At 36.6% G+C, this 21019-nt stretch overlaps 1 protein-coding gene across 2 annotated transcripts in view; it reads right to left on the reverse strand.

Moving 5' to 3' along the window:
- The window catches only part of PCM1 (pericentriolar material 1), a gene marked incomplete at its 5' end in the record, with an annotated part of 39036 nt that overhangs the window by 17333 nt on the left and 684 nt on the right, over positions 1-21019 (reverse strand). The window contains 17 exons of one of the 2 annotated variants that reach the window (XM_081999124.1): positions 256-449; positions 1413-1558; positions 1676-1898; positions 2852-3049; positions 3585-3775; positions 5291-5418; positions 6140-6273; positions 6355-6509; positions 7378-7589; positions 7796-7953; positions 8704-8880; positions 9163-9361; positions 10587-10803; positions 11230-11339; positions 14919-15096; positions 19384-19557; positions 20757-21002. In XM_081999124.1, coding sequence (XP_081855250.1) covers positions 256-449; positions 1413-1558; positions 1676-1898; positions 2852-3049; positions 3585-3775; positions 5291-5418; positions 6140-6273; positions 6355-6509; positions 7378-7589; positions 7796-7953; positions 8704-8880; positions 9163-9361; positions 10587-10803; positions 11230-11339; positions 14919-15096; positions 19384-19557; positions 20757-21002 — 3040 coding nt within the window. Of the gene's footprint in view, positions 1-255; positions 450-1412; positions 1559-1675; positions 1899-2851; positions 3050-3584; positions 3776-5290; positions 5419-6139; positions 6274-6354; positions 6510-7377; positions 7590-7795; positions 7954-8703; positions 8881-8998; positions 9362-10586; positions 10804-11229; positions 11340-14918; positions 15097-18423; positions 18541-18714; positions 18886-19383; positions 19657-20756; positions 21003-21019 lie in introns of those variants that run through there. The other variant, XM_081999125.1, reaches the window with a different exon arrangement.

Consider the following 21019-nt stretch of genomic DNA (forward strand, 5'->3'; position numbering starts at 1 on the left):
TTTCAACTATAACCAAATGCTTATTGAGAAAGTCTTGCTTTCCATATGGAAGTAAAAATATACAATTGTTCAGCAATAAACATCAACAAACTTCTGCTAGGATAATACGGATTCATTCAAATACCATTTAAGACCATTTCAATATTAAGGAAGAAGTCACAGAGTTTCAGCAAGCTCATATTAAGATTTCAATTAAATGACGGAATGGAAATTTTTGAAATTCATATTACTTTTCACACCTGTACTGATACTCACCTGGAGTGAAGGAAGAAAAATTAGTAAATCCTGGTACATTAAACAGGTTCACAGGTTGTGGAGGAAAGCTGAATGGACAGAAAACAGGAGATGGAGGTGGTGGTGCACTACTGCCTCTCTCCTTTCTTGATGGCTTTTCTTGACATTCCTGCTGTTCTTGCTGGCGCATAAGATCATTTAACATTTGTTTCAACCTTGAAAACAGGGAAAAAGAAGCACTTGGGAAAAAAAAAGAATGCTAAGGGAAAGCTGTAAATTAATACTCAAGTAATTTGAGATTCATATTATTTCATCTGCCCCATGTAAAGAACTGCTCCATTTAGCTAGTAAAAAAAAAAAAATCTCAAGAAAAAAGCAATTTGTATTTAATCCTGAGTGACAGACAGGAACAGTTTTAAAATCAACTGCTCTTTACTATGGGTCATGTTTACAGAAGTTAAACATCTTGGCAAGAACAAGAAAAAATTGACTAGATACTAAAAAAAATAAGCTGGCTGAAAAGGAAACTGAAACAGAAACAACTGAAGACGCAAAATATTTGCAAAAGTGGCATTAACTACTTTAAAATATTACATAAGAGGCCAGTAACTCTATACCACTTACCGAATACAAAACAGAGATGACAAATTTTAGCTTTCATGCCATAAATTAAAGTGACTGTTACATCTTTTTTAAAAAAAGATCATAGTTCAGAAGGTAAAAGTAGTACATCCAAGTGGAGCTTAAGTAAACATAAATTCTGACTGACAACACTAAGAAAGGACAAAAAGGTTTTCCACCATCTTTCCATAACCCTTAGAATCCAGAATCTTGCCAGGTAGTCTAACAAAGACTACAGACATAAAAACATATTCAAGGAAAGCAAGTCTAAACCAAAAAAGCCACAAAAAGCTAACTGCAACAGATTTTTGGAAGAGATGCCAACTTTTGGTTCTCTTCACTAAAGATTACCCAAGAAGAACTATCTCAAAAGCATTAAAGCAGTGGTGAAAAAAATAACCAAAAATGCTGTATACAATGTCAAAAGCTTGAATCAACTCAGAAGTTCAATAGTGTCATATTTAACCAGTATCTGCAATCTTTTATTCACATAACCATGTTCTCTGTTACTGAAACATTTAAAATTCCACAGTCAAACACTAATACAGTCAACAAACCTTTGGACATTATTCTGCTGCCAAGTCAGTTGAGTGTAACACTGGTTTAATTGATGCATAATAAGATGTACTTGTGAAGATGCAACATTATTGGACATCATACTGTAGGGGCCTGTAAGCAAAGTCTGTAGAAGACAAGAGAGGGTCTGTGGAAAGAAAATACATGACAGTGACCAAATTGTCAATACTAGAAGTTATTGCTGGAAAGAGAAAAAAAAAAAAGACAAAGTAAGAACAGCAAAATAACTGCTCTTCATATCTACCTGCTGATCCTGCATCAAAGTTTGACAAATGCTGACACTAAACTCATGCTGTTTCTTCAACTGATTGATTTGCTCTTGCCATTGCTCCTTTTCTTCAACATATGAAAGTTCAGACATCCACTGAAGGTTCTCCTGACGTCGCATACTTATGTTTTGCTGTTGCCTGGCCTTAGACAATGGACGGTAATTCCCATCTGCTGAAAGAGGACGGCAATTTTTCCACCTGGGTGGGGAAAAATAAAAGGGAGAATAAGCACAAAAGCTGACATTTCAAACAACTTTTTCTAATGATACTTCCATTATTTAAATTATATTTCAGTTGTGTGTCAACAACTCACCTGGCACAGGCCATTTCAACGTGCCAGATAATCACCCATGTGATTATGTCAATCCAACATTATCCTGAACAAATGGAAATTAACAGCCACCCAACTGACAACCACTGTCAAAAAATAATTGCTAAGGATGTTTCTGGATCTTGCTTTGGGTATTATCCATTACTGATATATAATGCATACTAAGACGAAAACAGAAGCCACCAAGCATAATATGCTAAGAATTAAAAGGCCCAGTTCCTGACTAGAAGACCATTATATACCAAAATTATTTTGGTATCAAAACCAGAGAAAATCATTTGAAGAAAGGACACATTACTTTTAACATGGCATTTTCATTTAGTCACAAAAAGTTTATTAAGAAAATTAAATCAGGTAAGCAAGTGTTAAAAATATTCATGTTAATTAAAAAATGTAGTAAGAAACAGTTTTCAAAGCTGCAAAAGACAACAATTTGAAAGCAAAAAATTCAGAGTTAGTTTAATTCTCTGAATTACTTTTTTCAAAGAGACTGATCAATATCACGGCAAAAATTTCATACAGGTTATCTTTTAAGCCTGTTAAAAGAACATGGGAACATAAGGAGCTACTGCAGCAGAACTGGAGAGCTCAATGGCAGACATTTAATCTGACTGAAAACAGAAGAAATAATAAAATTAGTTATAACAACACATTGCAGCTAGAGACTCAGACAAGAGTGCCCCACTGCACACAGCTCTCTAGTAAGCAGAAAGCGATTTCACTTTGCTGTAAAAGGATGTTTTGTAGTTAATGCAGTGCTTCTTCCACCTCTTACAAATATACTCTGATGAGCATCAGATCAACAAGTAATGCCACTAACCTATCCTTGTTTTCTTTAACAAAATACGCATTTTCTGGTATGTTGTTATTGGGATAAATAGAGAAACTGTCATTCAAACTTGATGCATCTTCTTCCTCTTCTTCTGCCTGACCAACTCCATCAGAGAGATAACCATCTTCATCTCCATCCTCTTCATCTAGTGCACACTGGGTAGAACCTCCCCAGGTAGCCATTGTCCTAGTGAACATTGGGAGGAAGAGGGGTGTTTGGGAAGGGAGGAGTACTTCGATATTTTAGTTTATGACAAATTATTAAAACAATCTGTTGAAAATTATAAGTCTGTCTATCTACAATTAAACAAGCTGCACTGAAATTAAACATTATCTCACCAATGTAAAATGAAACTAGTATTCGTCTGATACTGGGACAATTAAATAAAATGACTTACTGTTTTGGAAAATTATTACTTTACTATTGTTATAAGTGGTGTAGACATGAAGAAAATTACTCTGAGCATTTGGCATTTTCCACACGTTATCCTCTCCTTAGGTGATTTTTCACCATTTTCGGAGCAGGGGAGACTAAATATGTGGGGAAGATCCATAAAATTGGCAAGTTGCCAACAGTCACTTTAGGTAGTCAAGACATTAATTTACTGCTCTGTTATATCATCACATTCAGTGCTCAGATGAAAACAGGAAACTGCCCCAAGACTGACATCTCACTAAACAGAAGTTCCCACTGACTAACACACAGTGACTCATGTTCTTACTTTTCAGTCCGACACTGCTGTGGAGTACACTGAGCTTCTGATGCTTCACTTTTAACAGATGCAGCAACAGTAGATATTGTTTCTGTGAGCTCTCTCCTCCTCTGATGTTCAGCCATTAAAGCTTCAAGTTGCTTTCTTCTCTGTCGCAATTCTTCTCTTAAAATCTCATGTCTTCTCATCTCAGACCATAACTGTTTGCAGTAAAATGGAAGACATTAGAATATAAACAAAACAAATACAATCTAAACTAAAGCATGTTAAAATTTCAATATTTGATACTACACTGATAACAGTATAATACCAATGCCTAAACAAAAAGGTAACTGAAGTCACACCACAGAAAGCTGCAAAATACATCCAGTATTTGCTATTTATCCCAAATACTGCAAGATCTAAGGTAATTAAACATTATAGGACAGAATTTTTAAAGAAAAACAGCACGTTTCACTCAACACTGTTTTTATCACATAATTTACACATTAGTTAAACTCTTTAGTTTAGCATGGCAGCATACTACCCTCCAGAGAAATATGAAAATTGTGCTGAGTACTGCTTTGATAAGGCAGAAGATACAACAAAAAGATTTTCTGCAACCTGCAGAAACTTCAAGTTGCAGTATATGTTTGAACAAGACTTAAGGAAGCCATGACTCACAATGAAGAGCACATAAAGGGAAAGGTACAAGTAGAAAGAGGTCTTTATCTACCTTAAATTAGATACAGTGAAAGCATAAATGGCAAGGTACTTTTACAAGCACGTAAACAGGTATAACATACAACAACAATTGTGTAAGTGAACTAAACTGGAAAATGCAGACTTAGGAGAGACAGGCAGGTGACAAACATACTCAAGCCTGAAAGCAACTGAACTAGCTGGCGGTGCTGGAGCTAGTTTTTTTTTCCAACAAAAATCCATACATGTTTTGATAATTAATATGCCAACCTGTTTGTAGAGTGTTAGCAATTGCATCAGCACATTCATTTTAGAGACAGCTTCTTTTTAGCAGGAAGAATTCAGACCTTCTATTTCATGAAAAGAGAGAAGTTGTCCTATAATGCTTATTTGGAAGATGCCAAAGTTCTGAAATTCTCTTCTTGGAGAAGGAAAATTTGGCTTTTAATGACAACAGTACAGGCATTGCCCAAGCAGCCTCACCTCAACTGCTAAAGGAAAATTTACAAGAATGCTGATGCAACTCACAGAAAAAGTCTATCAGAAAAGGTGTTTTTCAGGTATTTGTTTCTGATGTCTAGTCAAGCCAGAAAATACTTTTTATCACATATCCCTCCACCCCTACAAAAGCTACCATAATTTGCAGAAAGACTAAGTAATATCCAGATCATTAAGATATGAATTTTAGGGGAAAAGGGGAAGAAAGATGCACAGAGGATAAACTACATTTCAAATAGCGCCATCATTTTCTTCATGGATGACTTGCCTGTGGTATACGCTATCAAATGTTCACAGTATAAATTAAAAATCCATTCAACTTCCACATTAGTGTTTGGCAACAACTCTTATTTGGGGAAAGATCTTCTGCCTATTTACTTCTTTCCAGAAATGAAACAAAGAAGTTGCACACACTCTTGCTGAAGTGGCTACTACTCCACTCCCCATGCCAAGTACTTAAAAATGTGTCCAAGTTACCTGGAACTTTTTTCTTTTTAAAACCTTTTTTAAGTCATAGAATGTCAAGTATGAAATACCTCATTGCCTACTGGTACAGATTCATCAAATTCAAGTAAAGGCTTGCCAGCTGTGTTACAGTCATTCATGGCTGGAGTTGAGGTTGCTGGTGAAGTCTGTCTATTTGCTGGGCAGTTACCCACGCCAGCTGATAACTGAAGGAGAAACCAAAACAGCAAAATAGAGCACAGTAGCTTTCTAAAACTTATGTAGTGTTAACACCCAGCACAGTTCAGGTTTTATGAGATAGCAGAATTAGTATTCAGGGAAAAAGGATTGTCGAATCAAGGCTAAATACTTATTTCAGAACTTACCCAGGAATCAACAAAACTTATTTTTATGTAATATAGTATTATGTAATGCTGTAGATGCACAGTATTGACAATTTACTGCTCAATTCATAGGAAAAAAGTTCATCTTCAAGGAGTATGAGAAACAGCACAGCACTGTGAGTTAAGTTTGAATACAGCAAAGCGTTGATCATGCTTACAAGACAAAAAATTTTTTGTTTCAAAATACCAGATCCTGCAAATCACAATTAAGAGCACAAGTGAAGATGCAGTGACTAGCAGGTATGGATAGACAAATTTCAGGCTAAAAGTAAGACAGAAGGTTCTCTATCTTTGAAGACTTTAAATTAAGGCGTTTGAGGACAAACTACAGTGAAATTAGAGCTTGATACATCACTGAGCAAGAGCCTACAGTGGAATGAGATAACCAGAGCTCTTCTCTAGGCTTAGAAGTCCAGCTGCTAACAGTATACAAGTATTACTGATTTTAAGTGTTTTCCAATTTTAATAGTGAAAAAATGGTGTGAAAGATATTTTATGTTTCATTGCTGAACAGCTTAAGCAAGCAATACATTCTACCTACTTGAAGGTCAGGACAAGCTTTCTGTAACACTTGAATTTTTTCTTGAATTTCAATCAGTTTTCTTCTTTCTTCTTCTAACTGCTTAAGTTCCTGTTGCTGCTGCTGAAGTTTAGCTTCATAAAATTTCTCTCTGTGTAAATAAGTTATCCACGTATTACTTGGCAAGAAGTTGCCTAAACCATGATTCTACTATCCCTTCACAAAGGCATACCTTGCTTTTTCATTCAGTCCTACATCTTTTTTTAACTTGTTGGTACTAGCTCGGACATTGTTTGGTTGTTGCTTTGTCTCTTCTATCTCACCCAAAAACAAGTCACCAATAGTAGACGCATTTACAATTGTCGCTTGAGGTTCTGGATCATCATCCTGAAAGGATGTCAGAAAGGCAGTTATGCTATTTTCAGGTTAATAGACAAAATGTAACAAGTTTAGTTTGTCAAACTACTTTTTCAGAACTAAACAGTCTGAATAGCTTTATCTTTAGTTCAGATCATAAACTGAGAAGTCATCATCTTCATGGCATCATGACTTTAAGATAAATTAAGTTAATGACAAAATTTGAAGTTATAAAGCTCACACCACTGAAACACTATAAATGCAGGATAACTTGTCTAATTCTGGAAGCATAAACCACTTGAATTGTATTTTGTGCCTATGACTGAGTGGACAGAAACACACAGGTATGTCAAGAAACAAAGGGGGAGGCAAAAAGAGGAAGAGAAGATGACTGAGGTCTACTTATTTGGGGAAAGATCTTCATTACTGTAGTCATGAAGTTAAATATTACTATTAACAGCTTAAAACCAAACAGCAACCAAACCAAAATACCCCAACTTGAACATGTTGCAACATCCAAAAATTTTAATATAAAACAAGTAATTATTCCTCACTCATTGAGCCATGTTGCAAAGCCTAGGATTCAAAAACTAAAACTGATGAATATTCATTGTAAGCTTAAAAACGTAGACCAATATTATTTGGTTCATATTTTGTAACTCCATGCTAAGATTAAGTATTAAGGCCATTAGGTTAGCATTAGGTTAGTTTCAATTTGAACTTCAGGAAGTATCACCCTTCACTTCAGAAAAATGAAACAGTATCTCTTTTTTCCCAGCCTAAAAATGAGCATTTTAAGTGTTACACTAAGCAGAGTGTTTTTCCCTATTAAAAGTTATACATTACATGAAATAACGAATGCTACATTTTTGTGCACAGATTTATATTCATAAAATACCTGCACCATAGCAGCAAGGTTTTGTAATTCTCTAAGTTTCTGTTTTGCAGCTATAAGCCTATTGATCTTCTGCTCAAACTCAGCATCTCCAGCAGCATCACCAAGGCTGCTTCTGTGACTAGATATGGAATCTTCACTAACTCTATCTTCTTCCACTTCATCTTCACCTTGGGGTAGGTCGATATCTTTGTCATCCTCCCTATTATGACAGTCTGGAGGCGGGGAGAGGAGGAAACAAAACAGTACCAATGACACATTGAACTTCTAAAGTCCACTGTAATTACTGGACTTCAGAAAGAGATCAGCGTAATGATTAGACTCTTGAACATTTTGCTCATCAAAGTACTCCCAAATTCTGTGCATCTATCAAAATCATTTGCACTAAGACTTAAAATTATTAGAAGATTTTAGAACATACCTAGAGTAGAAGACATTTTTAGACTCCTTATATTAGCAGCGGATCTGTTATTTATTTCACAGTCTGTATTAAGATGTCTTCCATCTCTGTTATTAGTTCCACATTGTACATTTGAGTTGCTATTTATTTCACTCCAACTACTGATTCCTTGAGGGTTTCTAGGGTAAAATGCATTAGTCATGTTAACTTCTTAGGAACTGGTATCGATGGAATTTTACTTCAGCCATTTTATTAACTGGCTTTTATGGGAAGGTGTCCTCACCCTTTTTAAAAAAAAAAAAAAAAAAAAATCAACCCCATATAAAAATCAGTCCACACATTTGGAATGTCTCAATATCCATCTCTCCAATAGATTTTTTAAAATTATTTTTCAGCAATCAGAATCAGCTATCAATTATTGCCTGCTATATCTACAAAAATACAAGAGGCTTTCAAGGTATATATCTATATTATAAAAGTTTTATATGATTCATATCTAAATTAGTATTCATTTCTGCACAGTGAAGATCCTTAATGCACACAGTTGCTCTGTTAGACTACAGCTCTAAATGCCCCTCTAAACTCAAGTTTGTTTTAATTCCAGTTCTCTAGTCTAGGCCTATTAACCTTCTAGTGAAATTCCATACTCATAATTCAGTGCTTAAGCCCAAAGGAACTAAAGATTTTGAAGTCTCTTATAGTGATTTTCTAACTGTCCAATCTCATTTACATTTGCTATATAACTAAGTTACAAAGGACAAGATTATTTTTAATCATCGGTGTAAGAAAGCTACTTCAAATTAAAAATTTTGGAAAGTTAATGTAATCTCAGAATTAAGTTACTTCTGGTTGACCGAAATAATGTATTGCTTCAGGAAACCTGTAACAACTTAGCTACAAAGATTTAGGATGACAAAAAGTATAACAACCTAATATTTGTAACAGGCTGTGGATCTTCATGTTCAGAATCACTTTCTGATTCTTCTGTTTCGTCCTCTTCCTTAGTGTTTTCATTCACAGCATCTGTCATCATATCAGATGTTTGCTCATAGTAGTGAACTAACTCGCGTAACTCATTCAGCCTCTTACGAACTTCATTTAGCTTCCTGAGTAGAAAAAAAGAATACGCTGTGTTTTGTCACATTAATCAAATCTACCCAGAGTTCAAAAGTATACATATAATTAATAGTTCCTAAATTTTACTGCCATTTCCCTTACTGTAAGAAACTTCTGCTTGAAGCTCTGATCTCATTTAACTCTTGGACCATTTACTAAATGCTAAATTAAGTAGACTAAAATATGAAATGGTATGACACAAAACTTATTTAAAAAGTAACAATCAAAATAACTAAAGCATATTATGAAAAAAAAAATTAAAGAACTTTTACTGAAGCTTTTCTGTTGGATTTAGATTGTCATCCTCTTCACTGTCATTCTGAGAAACCAGGGAATCAGGAGGATAAGGAGCAGATGCCAGGGTATTTGATTCGCCATTGACAACAGTTACTATGCCTACGGGACCAGAAGCAGCTGAAGTTGTACTTCTTTGATCAATACTCCTTTGAGGAGAACCTGAAGCAGGAAAAACTACAGAAAAGAAATACAGCTCATAAGAACAACTTGCAAAAAGGAACTCACTTAACTGAATTATATTAAAATATAACTACATAAAATATTACCAACATACAAAACAGCAGTTAATAATTTCTTTTCTTAGAAGAACAAAAGCTTTTGTCTTAAGTTCCATGGCATGCAATTCCAATAGGCAGAGAGTAATAAGTAGATTCTACAAACAAGACTTCAGTCAGTCCATTTTAGCTTTGTCAAACTTCAGAGGTGGAAGCTTTCATGCTGTGAATCTGCCCAAAGAGTTCTTTTAAGGGTTTATTTACAGCTGAAGTACATTTTTTTAAAATTTAACATTTCAACATGAAAAAAAAAACTCTATCAGTTTTTTTCCCCTCTGCTAAGCTCTTTTGTCTGTATGCTGTAGAACATATAGTTGAGATTTGATGTTTGCTTTTTCCAGCTACATGAAATCATATCCAAATATGTTCATATTGCATGTATTAAGGACATATAGGAAGACAGGAGTATAGTAATGTAACTATTAAATCAGTCTGTCCTTCTCCAGGAGCATACCTCAAGTGCCTCATTTCTTAATGTTACCTAGAATATGCTGTGATCGCCCTTCAGAAGTTTCCAGCTATAGGACAAACTTCACCAGTACAAATGTATTTCTAGAAATAGAAAGTAAGAGCAGCAAGTAGGCCCACATCAAGACTTTAAGAAGAAAAAGGCATCTAAGGAACAGGCCAAAACTCTAGTCCATTCAGACAGTTCAGTTCCTCTGGTATGGCCTATGATCAAAGTTCCTGAGATTAGTCATTTCACAAGCAAACCCCACAACACCATAGAGCTACTAACATCTGAAGTGCTGAGTACATGAATACAGATTTACTGTGATAAGAATACTGAAAGCTCACATTCATAAGGTACACTCCACAAGTCAGATGTGTCACAGACAAGCCTTGAAACAAAAATCCCATCAGCACATCCTTACATTAGACATCTTTGATGATGTTATAAACCAAAGTGCTACTAGCAAAAACACTCATCATCATTACTTGTAGAGCTATCCATTAAGCCAGAAACTTATACAGCATTAAAAAACATTTACAGAATATTGCCCCAGCCCAGCTTTATCACTTGCATTTCATTAACCAGTTGCAAGTTGTAAGACCATGTTACAAACACGCGCATTAAAAAATTGTATTCTTGAAAAGATACAATTCTGCCTATATTTACTTACAGGAGGAGTTATTTAGATGTTGGTCACGAAGTGTATGAAGTTCTCCTAATAGTTTGTCCATTTTTTGCTTTTTACCCTGCAACATTCGCATCTGGTTAAAAAGCTGCGCCTTCTCATCTGACAGGTGTTCAGACACTGAAGAGTTTCTGCTTTGTGAAATCTCTCTGGTGAGTGAAAGACTTTCTGCTTGCCTTCTATTGTCTGGCACAGACTGCGTCTAAAAGGAGTAATTTTATTTTATTCACAGTACTATGAAAAAAGCCAAATAAATTGTAAGAAACAAAAAGCCCTCTTACAGGCTTGCTAGGCTGAACACCACAACAAAGAACATTATAAAGGGAAACTGATACTGAAAACACCCTCATGATATCCCAACTATGTATTGAGTTGTTACATAATTATACTGCAACATAGAAACTACTTCTCTGGACTTTCATGGAAAACTGTGAGACAGAACGCACCTATCAGTCAGTTAATAACTCTTAAGAACACAAAGATGCCAAGCTTTCAAGTTTGTGGGAACCCTAATTACTTCACTTGCAAATGCACACAAATAAGCAAGAGAAACATTTAACTGCACTGTTCAAAAAAGTAAGAAAAACAGACAATGGTAAAACTTACACAGGGCAATCTGAAGACTGACCTGAGAATCATGAAGTTGGTTGTGAAAGCGCTGAATTAAGTCATTCAATTCTTCATTCAGTTCTGAGGTAAGGCTTACTCCTGAAACACTACCTGTAGTCTCTGTTACAACTGGGCATGCGGAAGGAGAAGAAAAATGTAAATACTTTTCCACAACGATGAAATAAAGGCTATTTGATGAAAATGTTTGGTTTAACAAGAGCATCAATATCTGCACCTCTTAAAATACAGCAATTATTTTTCATGTTGTGTCCTTCCCACCAACTTTACTCTTGAAAGATTACTTCCAGTACAGCAATACTAACAAGCCAACTCACAGCTCCCCTGTGAAGGACCACACAAAAGGACTTTATAAGTTTGTTCTGTGTTTTGCTAAAAAGGTCAGAGCAAAATGAAAACCACCAAGTTGTCTAGGGTTGATGGAAGCATTTTGCTTGTTACAATCAAAATTGTTATTACTTAGTATAGCCAAAGTAAGAACAGTGCATGTAATTTTACTTCCTTTCATCTTGGTATAAGTTGTAATCTTTACAGCTGCAAACAGAGTCTTGGGTGTTTGTCCTTCAAAAAGCTTTGAGAGAGGAACACATTAAAAAGAAGGCTTTTTCCCCCCCCTGAAAGCTCAGATTCAAACAGTACTAAGACACAGAACTGGCAGTTGAGAGATACAAATAACTCACTCTTTTTCCCCAAATATGAACCAACACTTCAGAACAAAAATCAAGCACAAATATTATTTATTTCCTCCACAGATCATGACTTTGTTACCTTTAAAATGAAGTTTTAATATTTTCAAATCTAAAAACGTTTATTTTGCTGTAGGTGGAATTTGAATCTTTATACTTCCTGCCCTACAGTTCTGGCACATACCACATCTTTAAGTAAGTCAACAAAAACAGCAGTAAGAAACTCTAAGAGTGACACAAGTGAAAATGTGAGACAAAAACACCAAAGAATTAAAAAACAATTAAGTTCTAGTTTATCATAAGTAATCCTATTTTCTACACACTTCATCTACCCAACTCCTCATCAAGATGGAGTTTTGTACATTTGAGGAAAGAAGAGAAAGCAGATTTCATCACAGGTCTACTGCTGCAGAGCAGATAGGAGAAAAGAAACTACTGAAAACCATTTAAGAAACAAGGAACACCTTCTGAAGGCACTTGCTTGTTTTGCTCCTGTGGTAGCTTTCTAAAGCTCTACCTACCAACTTCTTGACCTCTTCTCCTATAGTAAAACCTAGAGTATTCTTAACTGGTTCCACCTTCTTTCCTATGGTCTACCAAATCAAGGACAGGAGAAAAAGCAGAGAGAGGAGCTCATCAGAGCAAGGAACCTTAAAGTGAAATGTTTTGTAAAATGTAGAAACCAATCCTTATATTTCTACAATTTCAGCCAATTTAAATACAAAAACTAACTGTACTAAGAACTGCTATGCCATATACCCTCTAATCGAGCCTAATGACAACTCTTATGGGGAAGAGTCATGGAACAGTAACACAGACTGAATCTGAACTTGCTCAGTGCAAAAACGTCATTCCCTATGACTGCACACATAACTGTATGCCCTTTCCAAAGAAAACTGAACAAGATTTGGGCAGGGGAGGGAGGCAGGATGAGTTCCCAAGAAAAAAACAGGTAATTCAGAGAACGACAGAATCACTAAGGTTGGAAAGGACCTTCAAGATCATCCAGCCCAACCATTAATCCAGTGCCACCGTGCCCCCTAAACCATGTCCTGAAGCGCCACATCCACACGTTTTTCGAACACCTCCGGTGATGGTAACTCCACCACCTCCCTGGGCAGCCTGTTCCAATGCTTGACCACCTTCTCGGTGAAGAAATTTTTCCGAATATCCAATCTAAAGCTCCCCTGGCACAACTTGAGGCCATTTCCTCTCGTCCTATCACTAGTTACTTGGGAGAAGAGAGTAACACCCACGCCGCTACAATCCCCTTTCAGGTAGTTGTAGAGAGCGATAAGGTCTCCCCACAGCCTCCTTTTCTCCAGACTAAACAACCCCAGTTCCCTCAGCCACTCCTCATAAGACCTGTGCTCCAGACCCCTCACCAGCTTCGTTGCCCTTCTTTGGACACACTCAAGCACCTCAACGTCCTTCTTGTAGCGAGGGGACCAAAACTGAACACAGGATTTGAGATGCGGCCTCACCAGCACCAAGTACAGGGGCACAACCACTTCCCTCCTCCTGCTGGCCACACTATTTCTGATACAGGCCAGGATGCTGTTAGCCTTCTTGGCCACCTGGGCACACTGCTGGCTCACATTCAGCGGCTGGCAAGCAGCACCCCCAGGTCCTTTTCTGCCGGGGCAGCTCTCCAGCCACTCCTCCCCAAGCCTGTAGCGTTGCATGGGGTTGTTGTGACCCAAGTGCAGGACCCGGCACTTGGCCTTATTAAACCTCATACAGTTGACCTCTGCCCATCGATCCAGCCTCTCCAGATCCCTCTGCAGAGCCCTCCTACCCTCCAGCAGATCAACACTCCCACCCAACTTGGTGTCATCTGCAAACCTACTGAGGGAGCACTCAATCCCCTGATCCAGATCATCAATAAAGATATTGAACAAGACCGGCCCCAGAACCAAGCCCTGGGGAACACCGCTTGTGACTGGCCGCCAGCCGGATTTAACACCATTCACCACAACTCTCTGGGCTCGGCCATCCAGCCAGTTCTTTACCCAGCGAAGAGTAAATCTGTCTAAGCCACGAGCTGCCAGTTTCTCCAGGAGAATGCTGTGGGAGACGCTGTCAAAGGCTTTACTAAAGTCCAGGTAGACAACGTCCACAGTCTTTCCCTCATCCACTAGGTGGGTCACCTGGCCATAGAAGGAAATCAGGTTGGTCAAGCAGGACTTGCCTTTCATGAACCCATGCATTCACACATCAACAGTGCACAAATCAAGGACAACTGTCTCTCTTTTATGACTGAACTCTTGAGAAAACAACTCTGCTGACCTTTAAGCAGATATCAAAAAGAAGTGTTTGTCCAGAGATAATTTTTGAAAAGTTGAGAATATATGAAAATGAATCAGAAGAATGCTTTTAAACTGAAGGTTATAACATAATGGTAGTGCTCTATTATCAGAACCATGCCCCCAGTTTACATGCCATAAAATTTCAGAGTTGTAGTTTCATATTTACTTTTATGTAACTGCTTTAGCAACTTCCTCCTTCCTTTTACTGGATAAACCATTAGTCTACCAATGGCTACTAAACTGTCAAGCAACCAGCCACCAAAAAAAGAAAAATTCCATGAAAAAGCAAATAAAACCTCAAAACTACCAACTGCCTAGAGCCATAAGAATGCAGAAAGGGAGAAAACACTGTGTATCCCCACTCCGATTCTTTCCTTCAAAGGCCTGATACAATGATGGAGATCAGAGACAGACTCCTAATCTGACATGGTAGACCAATTTTTAGGAGACAAACACCGCCTTTTAGGATTTGACAAGTAAACCACAGAAGTGTGCGTTTTTTAACTGACACATCATTTTACAACGTTACATTGTCAGCTCTTTTCAGAAATAGAAGTCTTGCAGTAAAACTTTTTAAAAGTGCGTTATATTAAAAAAAATCCCACAAAACTTTTTAATGTGCATGCCACAATTCCAGCTTTAATCATTCAATCAGCATGCTAACATGCTATCAAAGATACCATCATTCCACATACCAGAATCATCCATGACAGCAATTGCTTGCTCTGCTTTATGCTGCAAAGCAAGAAGAGCTGCCTGTCTTCCTTGAAGAGCCTTCAATTGCTCCTGCTGTTGCAGCATCCTTTTCAATAAATCATGCTGCTTCTTCAAGTTCTCCAACTCCTCTTTAGCTTCCTGTTGAGGATCTCTGGCCTGCAAGATATGGAAGAACATTACCATAATCACAACAATTTATTTGTTGAGTACTAGTGACAGAAGTGTCAAAACAAGCAGAACTTTAATAGAATCAAACAGACTTCAAATGTCTTCACCTTTCCAGTAGCCCTTTTTAGCGTAAAAATTTTAGACACCCAATAGGGAGAAGCCTGTACCACCAAGATACGCTTACAATTCCTGAGGGTTAAGCTTTCTTTAGAAATCCAGTCAGACGGCCTAACATGTCCCAGAGACTAACCCAAGCATCTCTCTGTCTTTTGAATCATAAAAGAGGGCATTAAGCTGTGAGACTGGTAACGCTAAGCAAGATATGGCATAGTATCATGGAGCTACATATAATACAAGATCTAGATTGATTTATTGGCCTAAAATCTCTAAATTTTCAGCAGAACGTTTAGGCAGTTATTCTTCTCTAACCTATAATGTGTTTAGTTTTGTATGCTATATTTATGCATTAGATACTAGAATAGACCAGATTTTAGGTAAACCAATTTCAAACAAAAACATGCACAGAACCCTCCCATACCATATTTTCAAACACATGGAAATAAATATGAAGGAATGAAAGCATGTTAAGCAGTTAAAACATATTAAAAACTAAATTATTTTTCTCATCCTACCCTAACGAAGAGCTGGAGATTTGCCTCAAGACTTTTGTTCAAGGACTATCAGCAAATTAAATTTTTTAATGAGACAACCATAGTTAAGATTCTGATCCTGTCTGAGGTTGGATTATCACTTTATGCAGATGAAACCATGGAAAAAATTCCCTCCTTTTTGTTAGAAGTCGACAAGAACATTACTAACTTAAAAGCATCATCATCTCTCCTCATAGTGCTGAGTTCCTGAAGTACAAAATTCTCTTAGTCCAAAAATTCTGCACCAATGTCAGAATAGAAGCCGGCATCTTATTAACTAGTTCTGGGTACCAGGGAATGATCAACTTACCAGGAGAGAAAGGAGAACACATCCAAAATTCTAAACTTCTCAAAGTGTCACTAAAACATGCACTGCAATTGGCATTGATCATTCCCATTAAACTCTCATCTTATATATAAAAACCAGAGTAGAGGCAAAACGAAATCAACACAGGAAGGGACAAGGGGAAGAAAGCGAAAAAGGGGATGTGTCTCAGTCTTGCTCACCTATTAAATAATCCAAGCTTTAGATAAAATACCAGATTTGCCTGAGTTTATTAAAATCACATAATAAATTTTTCAAGCTTAGTTCTACATTTAGACTAATAAGCTTGACAAAATATTTAAGCCTTTTATTTTATGGAAAAAAATAATCAGACTTTTTTCCTTTTTTTTTAATATCGGAGTAAAAGACAAAGCCATAGAAAAGCTGGTAACAGATAACAAAAAGAAGTTTTAGACTGCAAGCCCCTTAGTCTTTCCCCTTCCAACAGAGTATTTATATAGACAGCTATACAACAACATTTGTGGAACACGTTAAGGCTACTATTCTCTAATTTATTTTCTCTGTATGGTATTAGCTTAAATTTGCATTGGCAGACTATTGGTGTAAACACGAAAAGTGTCTGAAAGTCACATTTACAATATGCTTTCCCAGAAAGAGAACAGCAAAACTGGAAGGATAATCTACATAAACTTAGAACACCTGCCATACAGAGTTACATGTACTACTTTGTCAATGTTGACACTTCAGAAAAGAGTTGTCAAACACCTCTGAAGAAAAAAAAACCTCTAGGCAAAGAAGATTCACATGAAAGTACAGCTGGATACAGGTAAGCAGGCCAAAGGGGAACATTCACTGTAAGTAGCAAATACATTTGAAGCAGTTAACAGGAGGGAAAAAACCCACAAATCAGCATGTATAAACCCTATTTGAGGCTAAAATAATATTTTGAAGTGTACCTTTGAAGGCAATCCATGTTCTTGGCTATTAATCCTACAAGGCCAGATTTCCCTGTCATTCAGAGCAGCTCTGTCACTTTTCCCTTTAGGGCTTGCTGTAACATCAATGTCTGTAACCTGTTCTTGTGAAGCTGAATTCCCTAGTTTGTCCTCAATGCGCGGCCGAACGCTCAAACTAAAAGATACCTCCTTCATTAAATAGTTTAGTATATTAGATTTTGAACACGTGTTCCAACTTTGCATGCATTTTTAAGTTATAAAACTCAAGCTACCTACTTTTATCTTGTCAAATAATGAAAACTAGTATCAAATAAAATCTACCAAAAAGCAAAGACATTTTTAGTCATTCTTAGAATTTTCATAACAATAAGGCTCCATATAGTAACCAACCTTATAAGATTACAAGTATTCATTCTGTATGTAATATATTCAAGCTGCATGTAAAGAGAAATTAGATGCAAAATGAAGGGCCCAACATAAAACTAAAACCCATTTTGCAAAGATGAAAAAACCCGCAAGTTTACAGGCATACATCTTAAAAACTGTACTGGTCTTTTTCTGCATCTTTCAATTTATTTTTTTTTAAAGTTAAAAGTACATCTTCCATGTCTATCATTTTATTTCTTTATGGGGATAGAAAAAGTTCTTACACAGATAAAAATAATTACAAAACTTCTTAATGCTTTAACTGCTGTTTTACTTCCAAGCACATAAATTCTCCTCATCTGTAGGACATGCAGTGTACTAACTGGCCAAAAAAGTACCAGCTCTCTAGTACTTTTCCTCAGTATAGTAGTACTGGAAGATGTAAAACATAAGTTGTTATTAAAATGCTTTTCTATCTACTACAAGAATTGTCTACCATGTAATATAAAAGCTTTTATAGATAGAAAGTAAGATTGTCTGTGTATCCCAGAATTAAATTCAGAGCACGTTTTCTAAAAGAAATTCCGCGTTAGGTCAATACTTCTATCAAATCTCTAGAACGATGCTTGGGCAATGGTGCATTAATGACTCATTTCCAACCCTCTCCTCACCCAACACCAGCAAGTTTTTACCACTAACAGAAACAAACTTATAAATGACAAATTATATAGAAAACTATTCCTTCCTACCTCGATCCAGTGCATACTCTGCTAAAGTAAACATTTAACCCTTCATTCTACTTTGAAGAAAGACTAAAGATTTTTTAAAAAACTAATCAAGACATATTGTTGTTGTGACAGAATCATTAATTTTTTTCTCCCGTGTTAAAAAAAGAAAATAAAAAATATCCACACATGCATGAACACCTCCTGAACAGTGTTTGGGGATTTACTTTGTTTTTAAATTGAACTGCAGATTATGACACTATCATAACAATCATGACAAACCAAAACAAAGTCTTCATTTTTAGGACCTTAATTACTAAAAGGCAGCTTACCGTGGTATCTGAAGCCTCAGACTGCACATCAATGTTTAGCGATGTGCTCTCACCTACAGAACCAGATCCCACAGCTGAATCTACAGTCCGAATATCATCATCCTCATTTTCTCTAGCCTGAAATATTTCATTGGCATAAATCAAAAGCTATATAAGGGGGCAGTAAAAATGAATTATGGAAGGTACTACATAGCAAAACCAACACACTCAGTAGCACCATCAAAACATCAATGGTCAACTCCTAAAAAAGCTTACAGTGCAGAAATAAATGTATTATGTTCTCAAACTTACAAGCATCTTTTGCAAAAATTTCAGATAGGATTTCTCCTGCTCTTTAAGGTGATCTATAAGGTGTGATAAACGCTCAACATTGGCCGATCTTTCATTTTTCTCTACAAGATCATCCCGCATGGAGCTGGCCTTAGCAATATAGTCGCGAATTTGAACTAGTCTGCTCACAATCTGTAAAGACACTGAAGTTACTGAATGCATTCAGCTACAGCTTTAACATATGTAACGCACAAGACATGGTGATAAAAACAGCAAAGTAGTAATTAAAGGGGTGACATACTAGTACTCTCAATCCTATAAGCACACTTTTGCAAGTGGTTAAAAGTCAACAGCTTTTAAGGACAGATTTATGCATGCATGCAGTTGTGAGGCTGAAGCACAGGGCTTCTTGTCAACATAGGCTAAACCAAAATTGAGCTCATTAACATATGAAAATATTAAACTGCTTCTGTTAGTAGTAAGTAGATTTCTAAAGAACAATACATGATTAAGTTTGGTTTCATATTTTCCTCAAGTTATCTTTTAGAACAGCGTGAAGATAAGTATTTCCAATAAAGACTTAACAGTTATACTTTTCGGAAATTTAGAAAGATGCACTGAAAAGTAACAAGGTAATTAAAACCTTTCTAAGAGTCGATATTCTGTAGACTTTATAGGCTATGTAAATACCTGACTACTATCCATAGCTGGTTCTCCCCTTCCATCTTCTTGAGCAGAGATTTGACAATTTTGCAAGAAATCCTTGCTTAGAGCAGCTCCAAACAACTCTTTACATTGTACTGATACACTACTTTCCTTTTTTTGGGAACCTGAGGCAGGATCTTTGCTTTTATTAGTGTTTATCTGCAGTGACAGGAAGTTGAATGGTTTTTTGTTTTCATTAAGTTGACGTTTGTTGTTAGCAGCCGTTGCCCTGCCTTGAGAATCACTTCCAATGCTTCTCTATAAATAAACAAAGAAAGAACAATTGCTTTATTTTTTTCCTCCAATATATTCTCAACATTGATTAGTTTCATTGCTAGGATTACCAGTTCTGCAGTATTATTAGACTGATTTCAAAGTTACGTTATTAGTCACTGACTAGCCAAAAGCTAGCTAAAGACAGTGCCAGTAAATTTTGCCATACAATTTTTGGAAAGCAAGTCCCAGGACAGCTGAGAAGCAAAAGGGTTCTACAGCTCCTCAGAGCTAAGCTCCTCATCATTGCTGTGGCCTCCACCTTTACTATAGTGAAAGGCATTCTACTTCTCTAGGTACATTTGAGAGAATAATAATAGAGCAACATAATCACTTGCAGAATACAATACCTCATCTTTTTTCTTTACAACCTTCTGAATAGCTGTAATGTACATTTAGGGAGGAAGTTATGTCCAGTCTTTATATTCTAAGCCAAAGCTATGAATCACATTTGAAAGAACCTTCACAACCCAAACAAGTTAACAAAAAACTTTGGCAAAGATTAACAAGCCTCTATTCTGAAATTGTTAGCACAAACTTATGCCTTGTTACCAAAGAATTAATCCCTCATACTTTTCATTGTTTTGGACAAAGGAAAGATGAATGTGCCACACTCCCAAGGAAGCAGATACGGCTCAAGAAGTCATGCCATACATTCCTCCATGCTCCACTGAGGAACAGTTTTTAATGCCACTTGTTCTGCTTAATGTACAAGGATAACAATGTTCAGAATCACAAACTGGCACTTCAAGAACAGACTTTCAAAATAAGGTAGCATATTTTCAAGTGGCAGACAAGTATGATGAGTAAGAAGTACTGATTTACGGACATAGGAATTTGTTAACGATTGAGAGGCAGAAAGTGAAGACAGCTAGCATACTCTCAAGAATAGGAAAGCCATGGTCCTGAACTTTCCACAATTTTCTCAATTTCAGAACCAGATTTTTGAATTGGCTCCCATAGCACCTGTAACCTTGTTTAAATCTTAATCACTTATGAAAGCTTATTCATCTGTCAAATTATTAAGAAAGAGATGAATAAATTTTGTAGTCCCATTTATAGTGGGAGCTAGTATTCACACAAACCTGATCCAGATCACTGAAATTTATTCTTTGTTTAAGCCTTTCTAGCTCAGCCTGCTCTGGAACAGACATCTGGGTCATGTATCGAGCATGAGGAAAACTATGAGGAGTTCTGGTCTTCCGTCGTCCCATTCCAGGTGAGGATTCTGGCGATATGGCATTAGTAAGCCTCGTTTCAGCTTCCCCACCAAGCTTTTTCTTGTTTTTTTCTGAAGATTTGTTTGCTTTCTTCTGTTGACCTCCCCAGTCCTTAAAGGGAAGAAAGA

The sequence above is a fragment of the Phaethon aethereus genome, assembly GCF_964289735.1.
Source record: "Phaethon aethereus genome assembly, chromosome: 4".
NCBI classification, from domain to species: Eukaryota; Metazoa; Chordata; class Aves; order Phaethontiformes; family Phaethontidae; genus Phaethon; species Phaethon aethereus.